This window comes from Aspergillus uvarum (assembly GCF_003184745.1).
Source record: "Aspergillus uvarum CBS 121591 unplaced genomic scaffold BO82scaffold_64, whole genome shotgun sequence".
NCBI lineage: Eukaryota > Fungi > Ascomycota > Eurotiomycetes > Eurotiales > Aspergillaceae > Aspergillus > Aspergillus uvarum.
The window spans coordinates 184,879-204,740 of record NW_020291361.1 but is presented as its reverse complement, the minus strand read 5'-3'; the positions used below and the strand labels follow the sequence as shown (position 1 = coordinate 204,740).

Genomic DNA, 19,862 nt, shown 5'->3' with positions numbered 1-19,862 from the left:
ATTTTTATTTTTACTATTATTACTACTACTACTATAACTACTACTATTATACTTTCTAGTAGTATAATTTCTATTATTATTATTATTATTATTTAAATAGCTATATATATCTAAAAAAATAGATTTAATAATTTATTATAGTAAATATTATTATAGCCTTTATTATTTCTTCTGTTTATAAATTCTAAACTTTTTTTATTTTTTAAAGATATATTTAAAGCTTAATAAAATTAGTCTATACCTTATAAATAGATTAAGAATAAAATATAAAATACTCTTTCTATTAAATTATATATAATAATTACTTTTTAGACTACCGTACAGCTGTACTTACTAAAATTTTAGATTCTTTTTAAATAAATTTATAGCTTTTATTAGATTATAAACAGATCTAGATTTTTAAAGTTATTGTATAGTTTATATTATATATTAAATAGTTAAATTTTAGAAAGCTAGCTATTTAGATCTAGCTTTATAAAATATTTTTATAATTAAAGCTGGCTAGTAGCTGCTGTTTAATTAAATATATAAATATTATTCTTATTTTTCTAAAAAGATATTTTATAACTATACTAGTAAACAAATTAGCCAGTAGTATAATAACTATTTATATATAAATAATAAATATTAATCTTTAATAAAATAATATTCTTTATTTTTATATATTCTAGCTGCTATATACTATAAATATAAAATATAATAAATCTATTAAAATTTAAAAATATAAAACATTTATAAAATATATTTAATCTTTAGCTTTTTGAAGATTTTAGTTAAGTTTTTTATATTTTTATAATATGAATTTTGTATAAACATATAGATGGTATAGATTTACGGCTGATTAATATTTGTTTTATGATATTCTTTTAATTTAATTAATTTAATTAAAGACGTTATAGTTTTTTAATGATATTTTAAATCTAATAGTACTTTCAAATAGTATTTAAAGCTATTCAGACTTTTAATTTCTTATATAAAATAGTTTTATAAATTTCTTTATTATATAATATTTATAGAATAAATAAATGTAAAAAATATTATAAATTTGTAGATCTATATATATTTGATTTATAAATTTATCTATTTATTTATTTATTACATAAAACAATCTATAGTAGTACTGATATAAACTTTTATTTAATCATTTTATAATAAGTCTTTTATAAAGAATCAGACTTTTTAGTCTATTATAAAGACAGTAGTTCTATAACTGTTATTACAAAAATTATTTTAGTATATTTAAGCCGGCTTAAGATTTATAATTTTCTTTATATATATTTCTAATTTTTGGAAAGTATTATTTTAATTTTTTTCATAAAAATATTTAATATTTATAAGTCTAGTACTATTATCTGTAGATACTATATATTTATTATAAAAGATAATAAATATTTAATTAATACTTATAAAAGTTATTATAAATAAGTTTTATAAATAATAGTATTTCTGTTTAGTTATTGTATTTGAAATTTATATATAAATATTATTTTAATATACTATTTATTTCTTTACTTAGCTATCTGTTTATAGATGGTAGGTTCTATTCAAATTTTACTTAATTATAAAAATATAAATAAAGTCTAATTGAAACTCTTTTATAAAATCTAATTTACAGTTTAAAGTTATTTTTATAAATATACTATATAGCTAAAAATGCTCCAAAATAGATTTTTATAGGTTTTTTTTCAATAGTATTTTATAAATAGAAATAAAGTAAGCTAGTTTACTAAGCTAGTTTATTATAATTATAATATTATAAATTTTTTTTATAAGTTTATATTTTATTAAATATTTATAAATAAATTTATAAATAAATTTATAATTATTTTTTCGAAAGTTTTCCAGCTAATAGTAGTAGTTTCAATTGTTTTTACTACTTTTTATAAATTATCTTTCTACTTTAATATACTTTATAAGTAGTTTTAGATAAACTTAGCTAGTTTAAACTATTAAAACCTTTATAAAGCAAGTCTCTAAGTTTTCAATTCTATAAAATACTTTCTAATAGCATTATTATATAGTTTTGAAAAACCTTTTAATTTTAACTAGTAGTTTTTTAAAATGTATACCTTTTTTATAAAGTAGAGTGGTTTTTAGCTAACATTTGATTATAAATATTTTTTATATAGTTTTTTTATATTCGTAGAGATATTGATTTAGTATTTTTTACAGTATCCTTTACTAAAAAAAACTCTAATTTTTATAGAAACCATTAATTAGATCTTTATTATATACAAGTATATTTTTTATAGACTCTTTATAATATTGTAGATAAATTTCTTTTCATTTTTTTAATTTAGCAAGTTATTTAACTACTCTAGGGCTATTTCCTTTAGCTTTTTATAATCCTTTTTTATACTCTATTTTTTAAAGTTAAACTTTTATAATAATATATCTACTAAGTTTTATAATCCTAGTCTATATTTTAAAAAGATTTTAAAAGCTATAATATATTATACTTATCTAGTCTATCCTTATAAATATTTTTAATTTATTATAAGATATTACAGGCTTTGATAATTTATTATTATTTTTATTAAATATTTTATATTTTTTAGCCAGTATCTTTACTTTTTAAATATTTTATAATTATAAAAAGTTTTTAATTATAAATATTATAATTCTGCTCTGTAGGAAGTATTTTTTATAAGTAAAATACTATTAGCTTTTATTAGTTTTTTCAGTATTTTTATAATAATATTCTGCTAATTATAAAAGCTGAGGTATTTATTTTAATTTCTCAAATTTCTTTTTAAAGTATACTATAATTATATCTTTGTATAAATATATTATTTCTCCTTTAAAAACCCTTGTGGGCTTAGAGTACTGGAAAACTATATCTAATTCTTCATTTTTTTATAAAATATTTTAGTAAGATCTATACTTAGTACTATAATTTATACTATTTTATAAAGTATCTATATTAGTTTATAGAATATATATATTCTAAAATATATTTTATATTTTATAGTTACGACTACTTATAGATAGGTATAATATATTTTAAATTTATAGAAATACTTTTACAGCTAATTAAGAATTTTAAAATTTTAGTTTTTATTACTATAAAATAGTGTTTACTAAAGTTTATATATAATTCTATATTTTATAGTATTTTTAATACTTCATAAAGCTATATTTTATATATTTTTAAATTTTATAAATATATCATAATATCATTTAGATAAATAATTAGAAAGTTATTTAAATATTTTATAAATAAAAAGTTTATAAAGTCTTTAAAGTTTATAAATATAGTAATTAGCCTAAATAGTAGAACTAGATAATTAGGTAATTTATACTTTATTTAAAGTACTGTTTTTTATTTATACTTTTCTATAATTCTTACTTTATAGTAGATTTTATATAAGTTTAACTATATAAACTATAGGGCCTCTATAGGTTAATTAATATATTTATTAATTTATAATAGTAGATACGTATCTTTTACTGTCTCCTTATTTTATTTTAGAATAGTTTATATTTATAAATTATTTCTTTTATAAAAAAATGAACATATCTACTAATAATTTAAAATACTATATCTATCTTTTCATAAGTATCCTTTATAAATAGTTGTATATAACTTTTTTATAACTAATATTTTATACACCTATTCCAACTTTAGCTGAAAGTTTTTATAAAAATTTATTTTTAGATTAATTTTTAATTTTTATACTAGTAAGCTTACAGCATTTATTTTTATAAACATTATATTATATTTATAGTACTATATTAGTATCTTTTTATTAGTAGACATGTAAACTTTTTATATTATTATTAAATTAAATTTTATTTTTATAAACTCTTTTGATATAACTTTTTACTATAACATATAGTATTTATAGTATATAATATTTATAAAACAGAGTTTATATTTATTAAATCTTCTAATAGATTTTTACCATTTTATTTAAAATATCTTTAAAATAATTTTGTTTATTTTTAGTATTATAATTATTAGATTTATATATTTCTTATAGTACCTCTAAATATTTTTTAAATATATTATAAATATTATTGTTTTTTTAATTATAGGCCTTTTTGCCTAAACCCTTTTATATATATTTTTAATAAAATAGTTAATTAATTTATTTATTTGATAAATACTATAATATAAATATAAAATTTATTTTATACTATTATTTATAATAATTTTTATTTCTGTAAGATATTTCTTTTTATAGGAAATTATAGTACCTATTTTAAATTAAAATAAATTTTAATTTTAATTTAATTTTAAATAAGTATTATAATTCTACCTACTAGTAGGTTTACAGCTAGTTTAAATAAATAATAGTTTTTTAATAAGTAGTTTATTTTTTTTATATTTAAAATAAACTTTTAATCTTGGTCCTTTGCAGGTGCTTATAGTATTAAAAAAATATTTTAGTTTCAAAATTCTGTTTATATAAATAGTTATCTAATCTTTAGATTTTTAAATTCTTTTTATAAAAGCTGTGGCTCTGTAATTTGTTCTAGTGATTATTTTATAAAATATTTCTTTTCTATTTTTTTATACTACTAATTTAGTATTAGCTGTAATCTTCTAAGTAGAGTAATAAAATCTTATTTTTTTTATAAATATTTAACTGTTTATAAATCGTTTTCTAAAGTATAAAAAATAAATATAGCTATATAGTATTAATATTTTATATTTTATAGTTTAGCTTAGTTTTTTTTAACTATTATAAATATATAAATATAGATTTCCCTTTATATAGCTTAGTATTAAAATTTTGATTAAATTTCTATTATTTATTTATAACGGTCCCTAACTGTATTTAAAAAATTTATAAAAACTACTTTATTTTTTTATAATAAGATTTAGCTCTTTTAACTTTTTATATATTATTTAAAATATAGTTTAAATAGGCTATTATAATATATATTTTTTAGTATTTATTTTACTAATTAATTTTTATAATTAACGTTCAATAAATTATAAATATATAGTAGATAGTATAGTTATAAGTCCTATATTATTTTTTATTTATAAATAAATTAGTATATATATTAGTTTTTTTTATTCTTATAATACTAAAGTTAAAGTTTTTTAACTCTACTTATAAATACTTTTTTATAAAGCTGATTTTAAAAATCGTTTTAAGTTTTATAATATATTTAGTAAATATAAATGTTTATAAAGTTGTTAAATAGAAACCTGGATTTTCTTTTATATAAGAGTTTTTTTCTATAGTTAATATATATCTTTTTTTAATTATATCTAAAGGATTACTTTTAATTTAGCTTTATATTTTATATCCAGCTATTATTTACTAGATTGTTTTATAGGATTGAAATGATTATTTTATAGGAATTAAATAATAAAATAAATAAAAAGTAAAAAAAGTATAATAATATAATAAATAAATATTCTGTATAGTAGCTAAAATAGTAATATTATATTTTAAAGTATTATTACTAATCTATTTAATTTTATAGAACTGCTGCTGTTTTAGGTAGTTTTATAACTACTTTATTCAGCTGTTATATAACTAATATTTTAGATCCTTTTTTACAAATATTTTTTTGTAATTAATATTATAAAGATTAGAAGGGCTTATAGAGTCTTTTTATACAAAAAATAATCTCAGCAGATATATATAGTATAAACTATTAAAAAAATAATCTAAATATTATTTAATCCAAAGATTTAAATAGTATAATACTTATAAAGTAAGCCTTTACAGATATATTATATAAAATATGAATCCTTAAGAGTATAAATAAAATATTATGATATTTTTAGTAATATTTACTAGTGCATTAAAATTAATATTTAATTTTTTTTTCTAAAATAATAAGTTTTTAGTTATACAAGTTTAATAATAATCAAATAAAATATAAGCTAAATAATTAAAAATAGTAATTTCTTTATAATTATATACTTTTAGAATTATACAGATATACTAGATAATACAGCTTAACTTTCTTTATTAGCTGTTAAAGTTTATTATAATTTCATAAACGTTTAAAAAATAGAGTATTAGGTAATAAATATTAGTATAACTTTTATTTATTATTCATAATTGAGAATTTACTCTTAGATATAGTATATATTTAGATCTTTACAATCTAAGGGCTTAAACTAATAGAAATAACTATTAAATTAGTTTTTTAAAATCTTTTAATAAAACGTTTTTTAATTATAGGTTTAGAAATAGTATATAATTATACTAGGGTTTTAGTATAGCAACAGCTTGAAATAAACTTAACTTTTTTAACTATTTGTTAATTAAAAAGATATTTTAATGAAAACTAGTAATAGAACTGTAATATTTATAAAGCTTAAAAAATAAATTAAATCATTAGATATAATTTTAATTACTTAATAGAAAAAGAAAATAGTATCTGGGTAGTAGATAAATATAAGATATAGAAAATAATAATGACATAAATATTATAAATAAAATCTTGATATTAAGTTTAAAATAATTCTTAATATGATAATTGTTTGATTTATAATAAAAATCTTTATTATTATTACAGCAGAAGATCTGTAAATATAAAGACTACTAATATACAAAAAGCAAATTTATAAAATTATATTTAAATATAGTAAATTATTTCTAGTAATTATTATTTTAAAATTTGTACTAGTTTTTTTTAATATATAACATTATAATAATAAGGTTTTTTTGCTAGCTCTAAATCTTTTTTTATTACAGTACTAAGTACAGCATTTTTCAAATTCTATAAAAAATAAATAAAAATTAAATATTTTTAAAAATATTATTTATAAGTAATAATTTAAGGCTGTAACTAATCTTTTATTTTAATAGTAGATAAAATATATTAACATGTATTTTAGCTTTTGAAATAAGTTTTTAAAATTTAGTAAAATAAGGATACAAATTATACTTTCTCTAGTATAAATAAAACAGTTTATTTTATATAATATACTTCTATTAAAATCCCTAAAAAATATTCTAAAAAAATAATAATATGAAAATAACTAGAAAGGTATATTTTTTATTTTTATTATATAATTATACTTAGCTGTATAGTCTTTCGTAAAAAAAACAGCTAATAATATAGATTTTATAAAAAACTAAAATAGTATAACAGTTAGTATTAATTTTTATTCATTTTTAAATCTAGTTAGTAAAGTATTCAAAATTAGAATAGTTACCTTTAAAATTATTAAACTTAGATAGGTATTTAAAAAAAAGTAGAAATAAAAAGTTTAAAATTAATTAAAACAATTATTTCTATGAAAGCAGCTGCAGTATTTTTAGTAATAAAAATAAATATTAAAATTTATATTATAATATTTACTACTAAAGTAATAATTTTAATAATTTGATATATTTATTTAAAGCTTAATTTTTTAAAGATAATCTTCCAGGTAGTAGTTATTTTAATAAGTTATTAAATTATTCTAATCTTTTTTTATTAGACTTCGTTAAAATAGTAGATAAAAAGATTTTTTATTTTTGACTGGTTTAAACTTTTATACTGTATATATAAATTTAATTATAATAATTAAACTATTTACTGCAATACTTACTAATATACTAGATAAATATTTTGAAGATATTTAGTATTACTAAAAGCTATAAGATTACTGGTATTTTATTAGCCTACTATTTTTCTAAAAAAATATATAGTTTTGAAATATAAGCTCGTTTATAGATATTAGCTGGTTAGATAGTAAAAATAATAAAACTAGCTAAAAATATTGTTATTATTTAGTTGTTAATCTTAATTAGCCATTCAAATTAGATTGTTTTTAAATTTATAAATTTAATATAGTTTAAAAAATTATAAATATAATTAAAAGTACATAGAATTTTAAGCAGATTTAGAATTATATCATTAAATAATTATATAAAAACACAGGTTAGTAGGATTACTAAGGTTAATAGAATTAATAGAATTATTAAAATTACTAAGATTATACTGTAATATAATTATATATCTAATAAAAAATATTTTTTATTTAATAAGTTTTCTACTTATTAAAAAGTATTTGAAAATTTAAAAAAATATATATTTATTAAAGCTTTTCTTCTATAGCTGTTTAATTGGATTTGTAATATAATTATTATAAAAAAGAAATAATAAGATTTATTTAAAGATAATTGCTATTCAGCCAACAATATCTGCAGTTCTTATTTATTCCATAAATAGGATCTAACTGCAGATCTATTAATTCTAATTGAGTATTTAACTCTCTAAAATAGGTATTATAAAAGTTGCTACCTTACAATTATTAAATCTAATATTATAAATTTTATTTCAAAAAGGATTTTATCTGAATATAAAGTTAATAAAGTATTATATCTAGTTTTTTATATTTTTAAAAGATATATATGTTAAATAAAATTATAAAAATTTATAATAATTTTTTTATTATTATCTACTGCGTCAAGTAGTACTTGGAATTGAAAAACCAGTATTTTTAATATAGGTTATTTTAAGTTATTATACCTTTGAGTATTTTATATCTACTAAATTATTAAACTATTACGAAATTAAATAATTAAAGGTTTTATTTTATTTTATTTTGAAAATTATCTACCAGCCAACAAAGTATAAAATTAAATCTAATAGTTTAACGAACAGATTAGAAAACCTTTTAAAAAAATAAATAAATATCTACTGTATCAAAATGAAATAATTTTAGAATAAAAAATATTAAATCTATTTATTTATTAAAGCTACGTCCATTTCTGCCGGAGAGTAGAAATAATAATAAAAAAATAAAAAAATCTTTTAAATCAGCTAAAGATAAGAATTTTTTAAAATAGTAAAAAAATACTATTTTAATTACTGGAATTGAAAATTAGAATTCCAAAATAAATAGGATTTATAACTACTATTTAAGATATAAAAACTACTTTATACTATATAAAAAAATAAAAAAATAAAAAATATTAGAAACTTTAGCTATTAATTTAAATTATTATCTAAATATATTACTAGCTTTATGTAAAAAGAATTTATTTCATAAAAACTAATTATGAACATTTAATAAGAAATAGATTAAGGCTAATTTAATTTAATTAGTTTATAATAAGCTGGCTTTTAATTATTGAAAAAGTTTAAATATATAAACTACTAATTTAAAACACTACTGGTCTAATATTTATTAATATACAAATTAGTAGATAAAAAAAATAAATCTACTAATAAATGATATTTCTCAAAAAAATAAATAAACTTTTTAAAAATCTTTATTTAGTATATTTTAGTCTGTATATAATTATAAAGTTTTATTTTTTTGGATATAAAAAAATAGGGGCCTTTTTAGAACTTTTAAATGAATATATTCTTTTATTTATAGTATTTGTATTACTATAGGTTTTAAATATAAAAGGTTTTTACTTTACTAAAAAATAAATAGGTTTAAACAGTAGTAGTTTATCTTTAAAAGGATTAATAGTATAGTTTTTATTATAGTATTCTGAAAGAACTTTAGATTTAATTAAATCAAGAAATATTAAAAGATTTAACTAGTTCTGCTGAAATAGAATTATTTCAGTAATATTTTACTAGATTATATATTATTACTACTTAAAATATTCTAATACTACTTTTTATAATTATTTTATTTAATTATAAATTTTATTTATTTTTATAAAGTAAATAATAGTAGTTTAAATTTAATAAAATAATTATAAAAAGTAGTATTAGAATATTTTAAGTAGTAATAATATATAATCTAGTAACATATTACTATACCTTTTTTAAATAAGGAATATTGAATAGAATATTCCATATTTTATAGCTGGTTATAGTAGTATAATTAATAGCTTTTAATTAAAATAAAATTTTTGATAATTTTAAAACGAAATATTACTATACTAAATTAATACTAACTAAATTATAGGCTGTATAGCTATTAATATCTTTATAGATATTTCTAATATATAATATTTATAGTAGTATTAATATCTTATTAGTAGTTTTTACTTTTTAATATAAAACTAAAATAAAAAAGTTAGTCTTAGTGTATTTTATTTTTTTATATTAACTTTTTTAGCTTGCAGTTTTTAAATTTAAAATGGTTTTTTAAAAGTATTGATTTATAAAGTACTTAATACTATTATATAAGAAGTGTTATAATAGCTCTTGTGAGAGATATCCTGGGTCACATGACCTCAGACCTCACCACTTCTGCCTTAAACAGGCCATATAGCTAGTTATACACTTAATATTATAATATTAAGCTGTTACAGGTTATAAGCCCTTATAGCTATATTTCTTATTAAAAATAGCTTTTTTTATTATTTTTTATTAAAACCTTTGTACTTCTACTAATATTTATAATATTAATAGTTTTTTACACTTTAAATCTATAGTTTATATATTTTATAGGGTGGAGAAGCCTGTAAGGTGTTTTAGCTGGCTTAGTAATTAGATTTAGTATTTACTAATCTATAAATCTATAAATTATATACTTTTACTATATAAGCAGTGTGGCTATATATTATACCATAATATTAATAAAAAATCTGTTTAATATTAATATCTTTAAAGCAGTACTAAAGCTTAAAAATTAGATAAACTGGCTGGTATAATAATACAACTTATATAATTATTTTAGATCTAAGAATCCTAATACTTAAAAATTATTTTAAAGTATATATACTATTCCTAAGAAACTAGTTTTATATTTAGAAACTAAAAATAAATAACTATAAATTCTTACAGTTCACGCTGTTGATGATAGTACTTTATTAATCTAATAAGATTTTTAATATAGTATTACTAATATTAAAAAAAAACTGTATTTTTTTGAATATATACAACCTCAGCATTTAAAAATATAATTAGTTTAATTATTAAGTTCTTATTATTTTAGTACTATATATAAGGCCAGTTCTTTAGTATACTTTTAAAACTGTAATATAGCAGCTAAAGTATACTAATTTTTTTAAAAAGTATATAAAATCTTCAGCTTTGCAACTACAGTCTGTTTATATAATAAATAGGTATTTATATACTATAATAGTACTGTTAATTAAAATATATTTTTTATAAAGTTTATAAATATTTTTAATAAGTTATATAGTATTAAAACTATTAACAATCAGACTAAACTTCTATAATTTTTTATAGTAATATAGAATATTACAGCTCTGTAACTGTTTATTATAAATTAGTATATAATTTTTAAAAATACTATACTGTTTTTTTTAGTTTATACTTAATTTATACAGTTTAAATATATTTAAAAAAAATTAGTTTTTTTAGCTGTTAGTTTATACTATTAATAATAAGATTTTAATAAATATTATATTTAATTACAGCAGCTGCAGCAGCAGTAAAAACTATAGCTGTAAATAAAGTAATAATTATAACTATAATAAAGACTAGTCTAACTCTAATATATAATATAAATATAAATAATTTAATACTACTAATAGGAATTTAATATTCTATACTTTTTATTAATATAATAAAAATTACTTTTTAAATAAGTATTTATTAAATCTAGCTAATAAAAAGAATATAAGTAAAAGTATTAATATAGTGTCTATATCTATAAATACTGTACTACTATTTAAACTTTTATTAATTAATATAGTTAATATAAACTATAATTTTTTTAGTATCTATACAGTATTAGTCTGCTTTAATATAAATATTATATTTTAAATAGATAAATATTTAATATACAGGCACGATGGGATGCTTAATTTTAAAAGTATTAAAAGTATAGTATATTCTAAGTAATACTTTACTATTTTTATATTTTATATTTATTAGGCTATAACAGTAATAGATAAAGTTTTTTATACTATTAGCTATAGTATTATATTTATTAAATTTATAAATAAGCAGAATAAGCTATTTAATATACTAAAACTAGACTGTATATAGCTTATACCAGTTCTAGTAAGTAATCTTATTTTATATAAACAACTGGTATATCTTAGTATATATATATATATTAAAATAAAGAAAATAATACTTTTTATTAAAAACAGTAAGTAATTAGGCTATATTATTATAAATAAGACTTAGTATTTTTTTATATAATTAGTATAGTAAGTCTTAATATTATATATAGTTTGTATAGCTGCAGTATTTTAACTTACTTACTATCTACTAATCTTATAGCTAATACTATTAAAAAATCTGTTAATATACTAATTTTAATATATTTAGTATATTACCGCATAGCCTATATCTCTAAATATAAGATATATAACTTTTTAAAGTATATTATTAGTTTTAATATTAAAAAAAGTATTTTTCTATTACTATATAATCTTTATCTTTATAGAAAAGGCCAGGTACTTTTAGTATTATATACTAAACCGCGTGATTTCAGTCTATAAGTTGGAGATTTTATATATATTAATATATATAGTCTACTGCTAATATACAGTTAAAGTAGTATATATTACTTTATTATTTTTACAGATTATATATCTTACTATTACTAAGTGTTTTTTTTTTAAAAACACAGTAAAATCTGCAATAAATTTATTATTATATAGAACTATTTTAAACGCCAGCTGGATATTAATTTTAAATATATTTATAGTAATAATATATTAGAATACCAGCTGCTTGTATTTTACTGCTAAGAATAAAATATTATTTAAAATTTTATTCTATATTACTAGTTTAATTTTAATTTAATTACTAAAATTAAAAACAGACACTTTATTAAGTTCTATATTTTAGTTATAGCTAATAATTAATTATTTTACTATTTCTAGGACTATATAGTCCTTACTGTTAACTATATTTAGAATAGGCTTATATATAATTTTATTAGAAAAATACTGTATAAAGTCTTATATAATATGTAACTGGATATTTTTTACTAGAAAGCCCTTAGCTGTTGCTGCTGGTATTTAACTTTTACAAAAATATATAATAAACTAAAAGATTATATATAAAAAGACTGTTTTATAGGCTATTCTAAATCTATCTATAAAATCTATAATATTAAGACTTAATAAATTATTTATATATATAATATTATTTTTAATAAAAAACTAATTTTTTAAATACTGTCTATACTGTCTGTATATAATTTTAATTCTATATCTAATAGTACTACTAATATAAAATAAGCTTAATAAAATAATCTATACTACTAGTTTCTATTTACCATACTTTCTTAACAACAGAAGTTTTTTTAGGCTGATTTTTCTAATAATTTAGCTTTTAAAAATACAGACAGTACTGCAGATTTTAATTAGTTTATTAAATATAAATAAACTAGTATACTACTGCTACTACTAAGTAGAAATAATATTATATATAATATAGCTATAATACTGCCTACTACTATTAAAAATAATATTTCTAATAATAAGCTAATAGTTATAAATTTTTTAATTATTAATAATATTTTTTTAGTACCAGTACTAGTACTAGTAGTTTTAGAAACTGTAATACAGCTGTTATATTATTTAATTTATAGTTATAAGCTGTCTTATATACTGCTTAAATTACAATAATTATATATTATTAATATTAATAATAATCTAGATTTTTATATTAATACCCTTTATAATCTGTTTATTAAAAATTATTTTATTTATACTTTTTTTTTAATACTGCTGTAACACAGCCGGCCGAGTATCCGCCTAAATATAAAAGTTTTTTTATTATAAAAAAGTTAATATTATAGAATATTAGCTATACTTCTACTAGCTATACTAATACTATAGCCTGTATTAAAGCTTTAAAATAGTATAAAGCAGCCTACTAAAAAATACAGTAATAAATTAAGTAAGATATTTTCTATATTATACTATATTAATATAAATTTAGACTTTTATCTTTTAAATAGGTATGGAAAATTAAATATAACAGTATATATAAGACATGCCTTATTATTAAAAGCTTCTACTAGTATACTAAAAAAACTATTAAATAAAAAAGATTTATACTACAGTTGTAAAAAGTATTAGTTTTAAAATTTTTATTACTTTTACAGCTATATTTAGCTGGGTGCTATACAGTCTTAATATTATTATAGTTTTTTTTAATATTAAATTATATAAACTGATATATATTAAACTGCTGGAAGGCTTTTAAAAAAATAGTATATATAGTATATTTATTAAATTACTATACAGATTAAAGCAGGTCCTATATAAGTAGTATAATATATTTTATAACTTTCTTATTATAAACAGCTTTAAATATTTATATATAAATTACTTTATATTTATTGGAAAATACCTTTTTATATTTATTTATATTAATAATATTTTTTTACTTATACTAGATATTTTTATAATTAATATTTTTAAAAATCTGTTAAATAGTTTTATTAAGTATACTAACAACAGCTTTTGTATATATTTCTTTAGTATTAATATTATATAAATAGATAATAGTATTTATCTTTTATAAAAGTTGTATATTAAGAACTATTTAAAGTATTTTAGCCTGTCCACCTATAAAGGCTTTTTTATATTTTTTAACTATAAAAATTCTTTATCTAAGTATATAGAAATAGTGTAGTTAGATAATATTAAATTATATTAAAAATATAATAGTATACTAATTTAGATTATATTTAATATATATTTTAATATTATATATATAATTAGTAAGTTATTGTTTTTTGCAGTAAATCCTAATAAATCTTATATTTAAGTAATAAATCTTATATAATACTATCTTACAGGCTTTTTTAACTATTATTTTTTTTATTAGTATAGTAGTTCTAGTTTTATTAGATATTATAATACTAACTGGGCCGGCCTTTATATTTATAATACTATATTAACTTCCAGCTATATTTTTAAGCTTGCCGATAGACCGGTTTTTTAAAGTTTAAAAAAACAGACTACTATTATATTATTTTTTATAAAAAGTAAGTATATTACTTAAGCTGTTGCAACCTAAAAACTCTTTTAGCTACAACTTTCTTTTACTAAATTAGATATCTAATACTTTAAGACTATATCTGTATTAATAATTAAGCCTACTATAATTTATACTAATAATTAATCTACTATTACCCTGGCTAAAAATTCTAAATTCTATATAAAAATAAAATATATATTAATTAAATAGTATTTTATATAGTATAAAGTATGTACTAAAAATATTAAATTTATCTATATTAAAATAAGAAATAAGCAGCTGACAGTCTTATAAAGCTGCTTAAATATATAGTATATACTTACTTTATTAAACAGCTTAGTATAATAGACTATATAATCTAATATCTTTATGTCTATACTTTTTTTACTTTTTATTTTAGAAGTTTAAGCAGTCTTACATCTTTCTTTTTTATATATAATATATATAACATCCTTATTTATAGGAAGTGTAAGAGATATTCTAAATTATATAATCTTAGATCTTACTACTTCTGCCTTAAACAGGCCATGTAGCTAGTTATATACTTAATATCACAACATTAAGCTGTCACAGCTCTCTAGTTATATTAGTATAATTAGATCTAAAGATTAAAAATTAGATGTTTTTATAAAATTATGAATAATTTTAGAATATATTAGATACATAAAATTCCTATTTATATTTTTACTATTATATATATAGATTCTAATAAGAAATAATAAGAAATATTATCTTATTTTATTTCTTAGGTAATTAATATATATACTTTTTAATATAATAATTAAAATTAAAAAGTAATTTTATAAAAAAAGTAAAGCTTTACTTCTTTTTAATAGCCCTAGAAAAGTATTATTTTAAAATATTAAAATAAATATAAAAATTATAAAAAGTTTAGTAGTTATATTAGTAGGTTTTCTTTAACTAACCTATTATATCAGACTTAAATATAGTAGTATTTTAAATAAAAAAATATTTATTTAAAAAAAGCAGGCTATAAATAGCTAATATTTTTTTCATCTTTTAATAGTAATTTATTAAAGTAATAGTATTATTTCTGCTAATAGGTTGTATTTATATACCTTACAGCTTTAGAAATCTTATAATAATTTTTATAAAATTTAAATAGTACTTTTTAAAAATTATATCTAGATTATAAAACCACTTCCAATACTTTTATATTTTAAAGAAAAGTTTTAAATTACAGAATATTTTTAATTTTAATATTTATATTTGATTTATTTAAAAATAAAAAGGTTTTCTGTTGCTGAGTTAATTATAATTTAATTTTATTATATTAAAATTTTTTATTACAGTTCAGTAATTTATTTTTATAACTATTAATAATTTTATAGTTAACTAATAGTATTATTAATTATAGTAAGATCCTTTACTAAAAAGTCTAGTAGTAAAAATAATAAATTATTAGTAGTAAAAAAGATTTCCAACTCTAAACTACTATTTAAATATAATAATTGCTATAATATACTGTATTCTATAGGTAACTAAAAAAAAGGAATTAGAATCATTAAAAGAATATAGATTAGTTAGGTATAAATAGTAGTAGTCTATTAATTTTAAAACTAATTCTTACTATTCTAAAGATATAGTAAGATTTTAAAAGTTAAATATTAGAGGAAGTTTAAATTATTAATATTACAACCCTGTTATTAGGAATATATAGACAAGCTGTTGGTGGTTCACCATGCTTTTGGGGATTACCCATGACATATTATTAATATTATTATTAATAAAAACATTATTATTAACATTTATATCTATACTTGTTTTACATTTTTAAATTCTGTAGTAAGATTTTGAATTGCCCTTTTGAAATTATTAATCTTTGTATTATACTTTTTATAAAATTACTAGTATTAAATACTGTCTTTTTACTTTTATTTTAATTAATATAGTTTTTGTTATAATAATTACTTCAGCTGTAGATTTAAATAGTACAGCTATTATATTTTAATACAGCTTATTAATTTTAGTTTTTACTGTTTTAAAATATTTATTTATTTTTGAACCTTTATATAGCTAGTAGTACATATTATATATTATTTATAAACCAGCTATAATACAGTACTTTATATTATATAATTAATACTCTCATAATACTTCTTTAATATAAAAAATATTATATAGATTAATTAAAAAAATATTTATACATTTAAATTATTAGTATTTACTATTATCTACTATAGTAATTATATTTTTATTGAAAATAGTTACTGTGGAGGTTTTTATAAGTTTATTATTATTATTTTTATTATTATTTTTTATACTTTTATTAAATTTAGTTTTAAAAGTATTTTTACTATTATACGTTAATTAAAAAAAACTAAAAAAGTTATACTTCTATTAGGACTGGATCTTTCTCTACTATAGTATTATTTTTATAAAAAAATTTAAATACTGCTAGAACTTTTTTTAGTATTATTTAAAATAATAGTTATTATATAGTATTTTATAAGTTCTACTTTTTAGTTATTTTTATTTATAAAGTTTTTTTAAATAATATTTTTATTATAATTCTCTCTGTTTTTATTATATATATTGGCTCTAGTAAATGTATTTTATATATATCTATAAATAACTTAAAATATATAATTATAAAGATTATTTTTTATTAAATTTAATAATATTATTTTTTACTATATTTATAGTAATTACAGATACTAAAGGTTCTTTAAACTTAAAATTTGTAAAAATAATTCAATATAGTAAAAAGTATTCGAAAAAATATAATATTATTTGTATAAAAACTTAATAGAAAAATAATAATTTTAGGGTAATTAAAGCTGTTATTTTTTAAATAGTTAAAGATCTTTAAAGTATTACGGCTCCGGGGTGTTGTATTTGTTTAAATATTTTATTAGACTTAAAAGTAATATAAAAAAATATAAAAAATAAGTTTATGAAAAGATTAGCTTAGTATATTCTAAAAAGATAAAGTAAAATAAGTATAAAATATAAAATAAATATAAAAATTAGATTAAAAAAAGATAAAGTTAGTCAAAAGCAATATTATATTATATAAAATAAGTATTAATAGTAATATATTACTAGAATACATACTGCTGATTATAGCCTATTTTAAATTAAGTATCTATTTTTTTATATTTTTTATATTTCTTTTATATTTCTTTTATATTTTTTAGATAAGATTATTACCTTTAATATTATAGTTGTATATTTATTAATCTTTATTTAGTAGATTATTTTACTAGTAGATTAAATACTCCGTATAATATAGTCCTTTATCTGATTTTACGTATTATAAAATAAGTCTTCTGTTAATTTTCTATTTATTGGTATTTTTATTAACTGTAGGTGGCCTTCTATAGCTATATTGAAATTAGTATTAGGATTATTAATACTAATATTAGCTGTATTAATACTATTATTTTATAAAGCTGGCTTAAATTATATAATTAATACTACTAAATAAATATAAAATATATTCAATAATTTTAGTTTATATACTAAGTAATTTATTTAATAAATAATTCTGTAAGGTCTAGAAAACTGGTAACCAAGCTTTATTAGTATTTTTAAATTAAAAAACAGATTATGTTTTTGATAAGAATATAAGTAGATTTAATTACTATTTTTAAAAAACTTTTAGCTAATAATATTGATTATAGCAGTATATTTTATAAATTATAATAAATTCAAATATTCTTTTAATATTTAATTATAGTTTTTAAAAACTCTAATACGCTAGTATCTATATTAACTAAAGTAAATATTTTAATATAGATTTATTTTAAATAATGGTTTATATAGTATATAGCCGGTTGCAGTATATATTAAAAATTTTAGAATAATAATATTTAAAAATAACTAGTATAATTATGAAGTATTTTTAGTTGTTAAATAGTAAAATATACATTTATAGTTTAAATACTATATTTTGACTATTTACTTATTTATATGTAATAAGCTGTTATAAACAGCCCATTAATACTAAATCTTTTATACAATTTTTTAATTATATTAAAAACAAATTAGTAACTTTTGTGCGAAATAATAATATATAGTATATTTTAATTATAGAAAAAAAAGTATGTAAGTATTTTCTAATCCTATTATATAGTATTTTATTTAATATATTTTCGAAGACAGCTGATCTTTTTTTATAAATTTATTAACTATAACTAGTAGCCAGTTATATCTATTAATAAAAAAAGATTAGTAATAAAATTTATTATAAACTAGTCAAATAGTATTAATAAAAATACTATTAGTTAGAGGTTGCTAAAGGGTTGGTATTATAATATTTAATAAAAAAGATATTCAAAATAATAAAATAAATATAAGTATAGTATCCCGCAACTTTTAATAATGAGGTTTTTAAAAAAAGTTAAAATATTTTTAAAGCCCTAATAGTTCTATTTATTATATATTATTTTAAAACATTTTTATTAAAGGCCTGGGAATATGTAGCTACAGATTACTAATAATTTTATTATTTTAAGTAATAATTCTTTTATACTTTAGTTTATGTATAGTATTATTATCTTTAATCTAAATAATATCATTTTTATTATTTTTATTATTTATTTAGGGTTTTAACTATAAGTAACTTTATAATTATAAAATACTAATATAAATAATATTAAATACTGTATAAATATGATAAAATTTATTATATAAAGTATTATCTTTAATATAAAAGAATACTACTAAAACTAATTAATGAATCAATCAATCACCAATATATTAAAAAGCCCTGTGGCAACCACTAAACTACCCCCTAAATTCATTCCCAAAGAGCGACGACTGTAGGAATTAATTTTATATTTTATTTTACCCCTATATGTATATTTTTGTTGGTATACCCTATAGTATTGTAGTATAGCAGCTCAAAAATAAATTTATATAAATTTTATAATTTTAATTTTATATTTTAAAAATATAAATTTATATAATATTTTACTAACCACAGCTACAGTAGTATAGTATTTTAAAAAAAAGACCCAGACTTATACTAGTCTGATTTCATATTTAAAATAAAAACAGACCTTGAAGCTTATATATATATATTTTATAATAGAACTATA

At 16.3% G+C, this 19,862-nt stretch overlaps 1 protein-coding gene across 1 annotated transcript; it reads right to left on the bottom strand.

The window, feature by feature from the left end:
- Positions 1–3,157: 3,157 nt before the first annotated feature.
- On the bottom strand, positions 3,158–3,307 carry BO82DRAFT_293049 (uncharacterized protein; the record flags this gene model as incomplete). Its single annotated transcript, XM_025631782.1, has 1 exon — positions 3,158–3,307. A coding segment is annotated over one exon (150 nt), but the record flags the coding sequence as incomplete, so codon positions are not given.
- Positions 3,308–19,862: the final 16,555 nt, after the last annotated feature.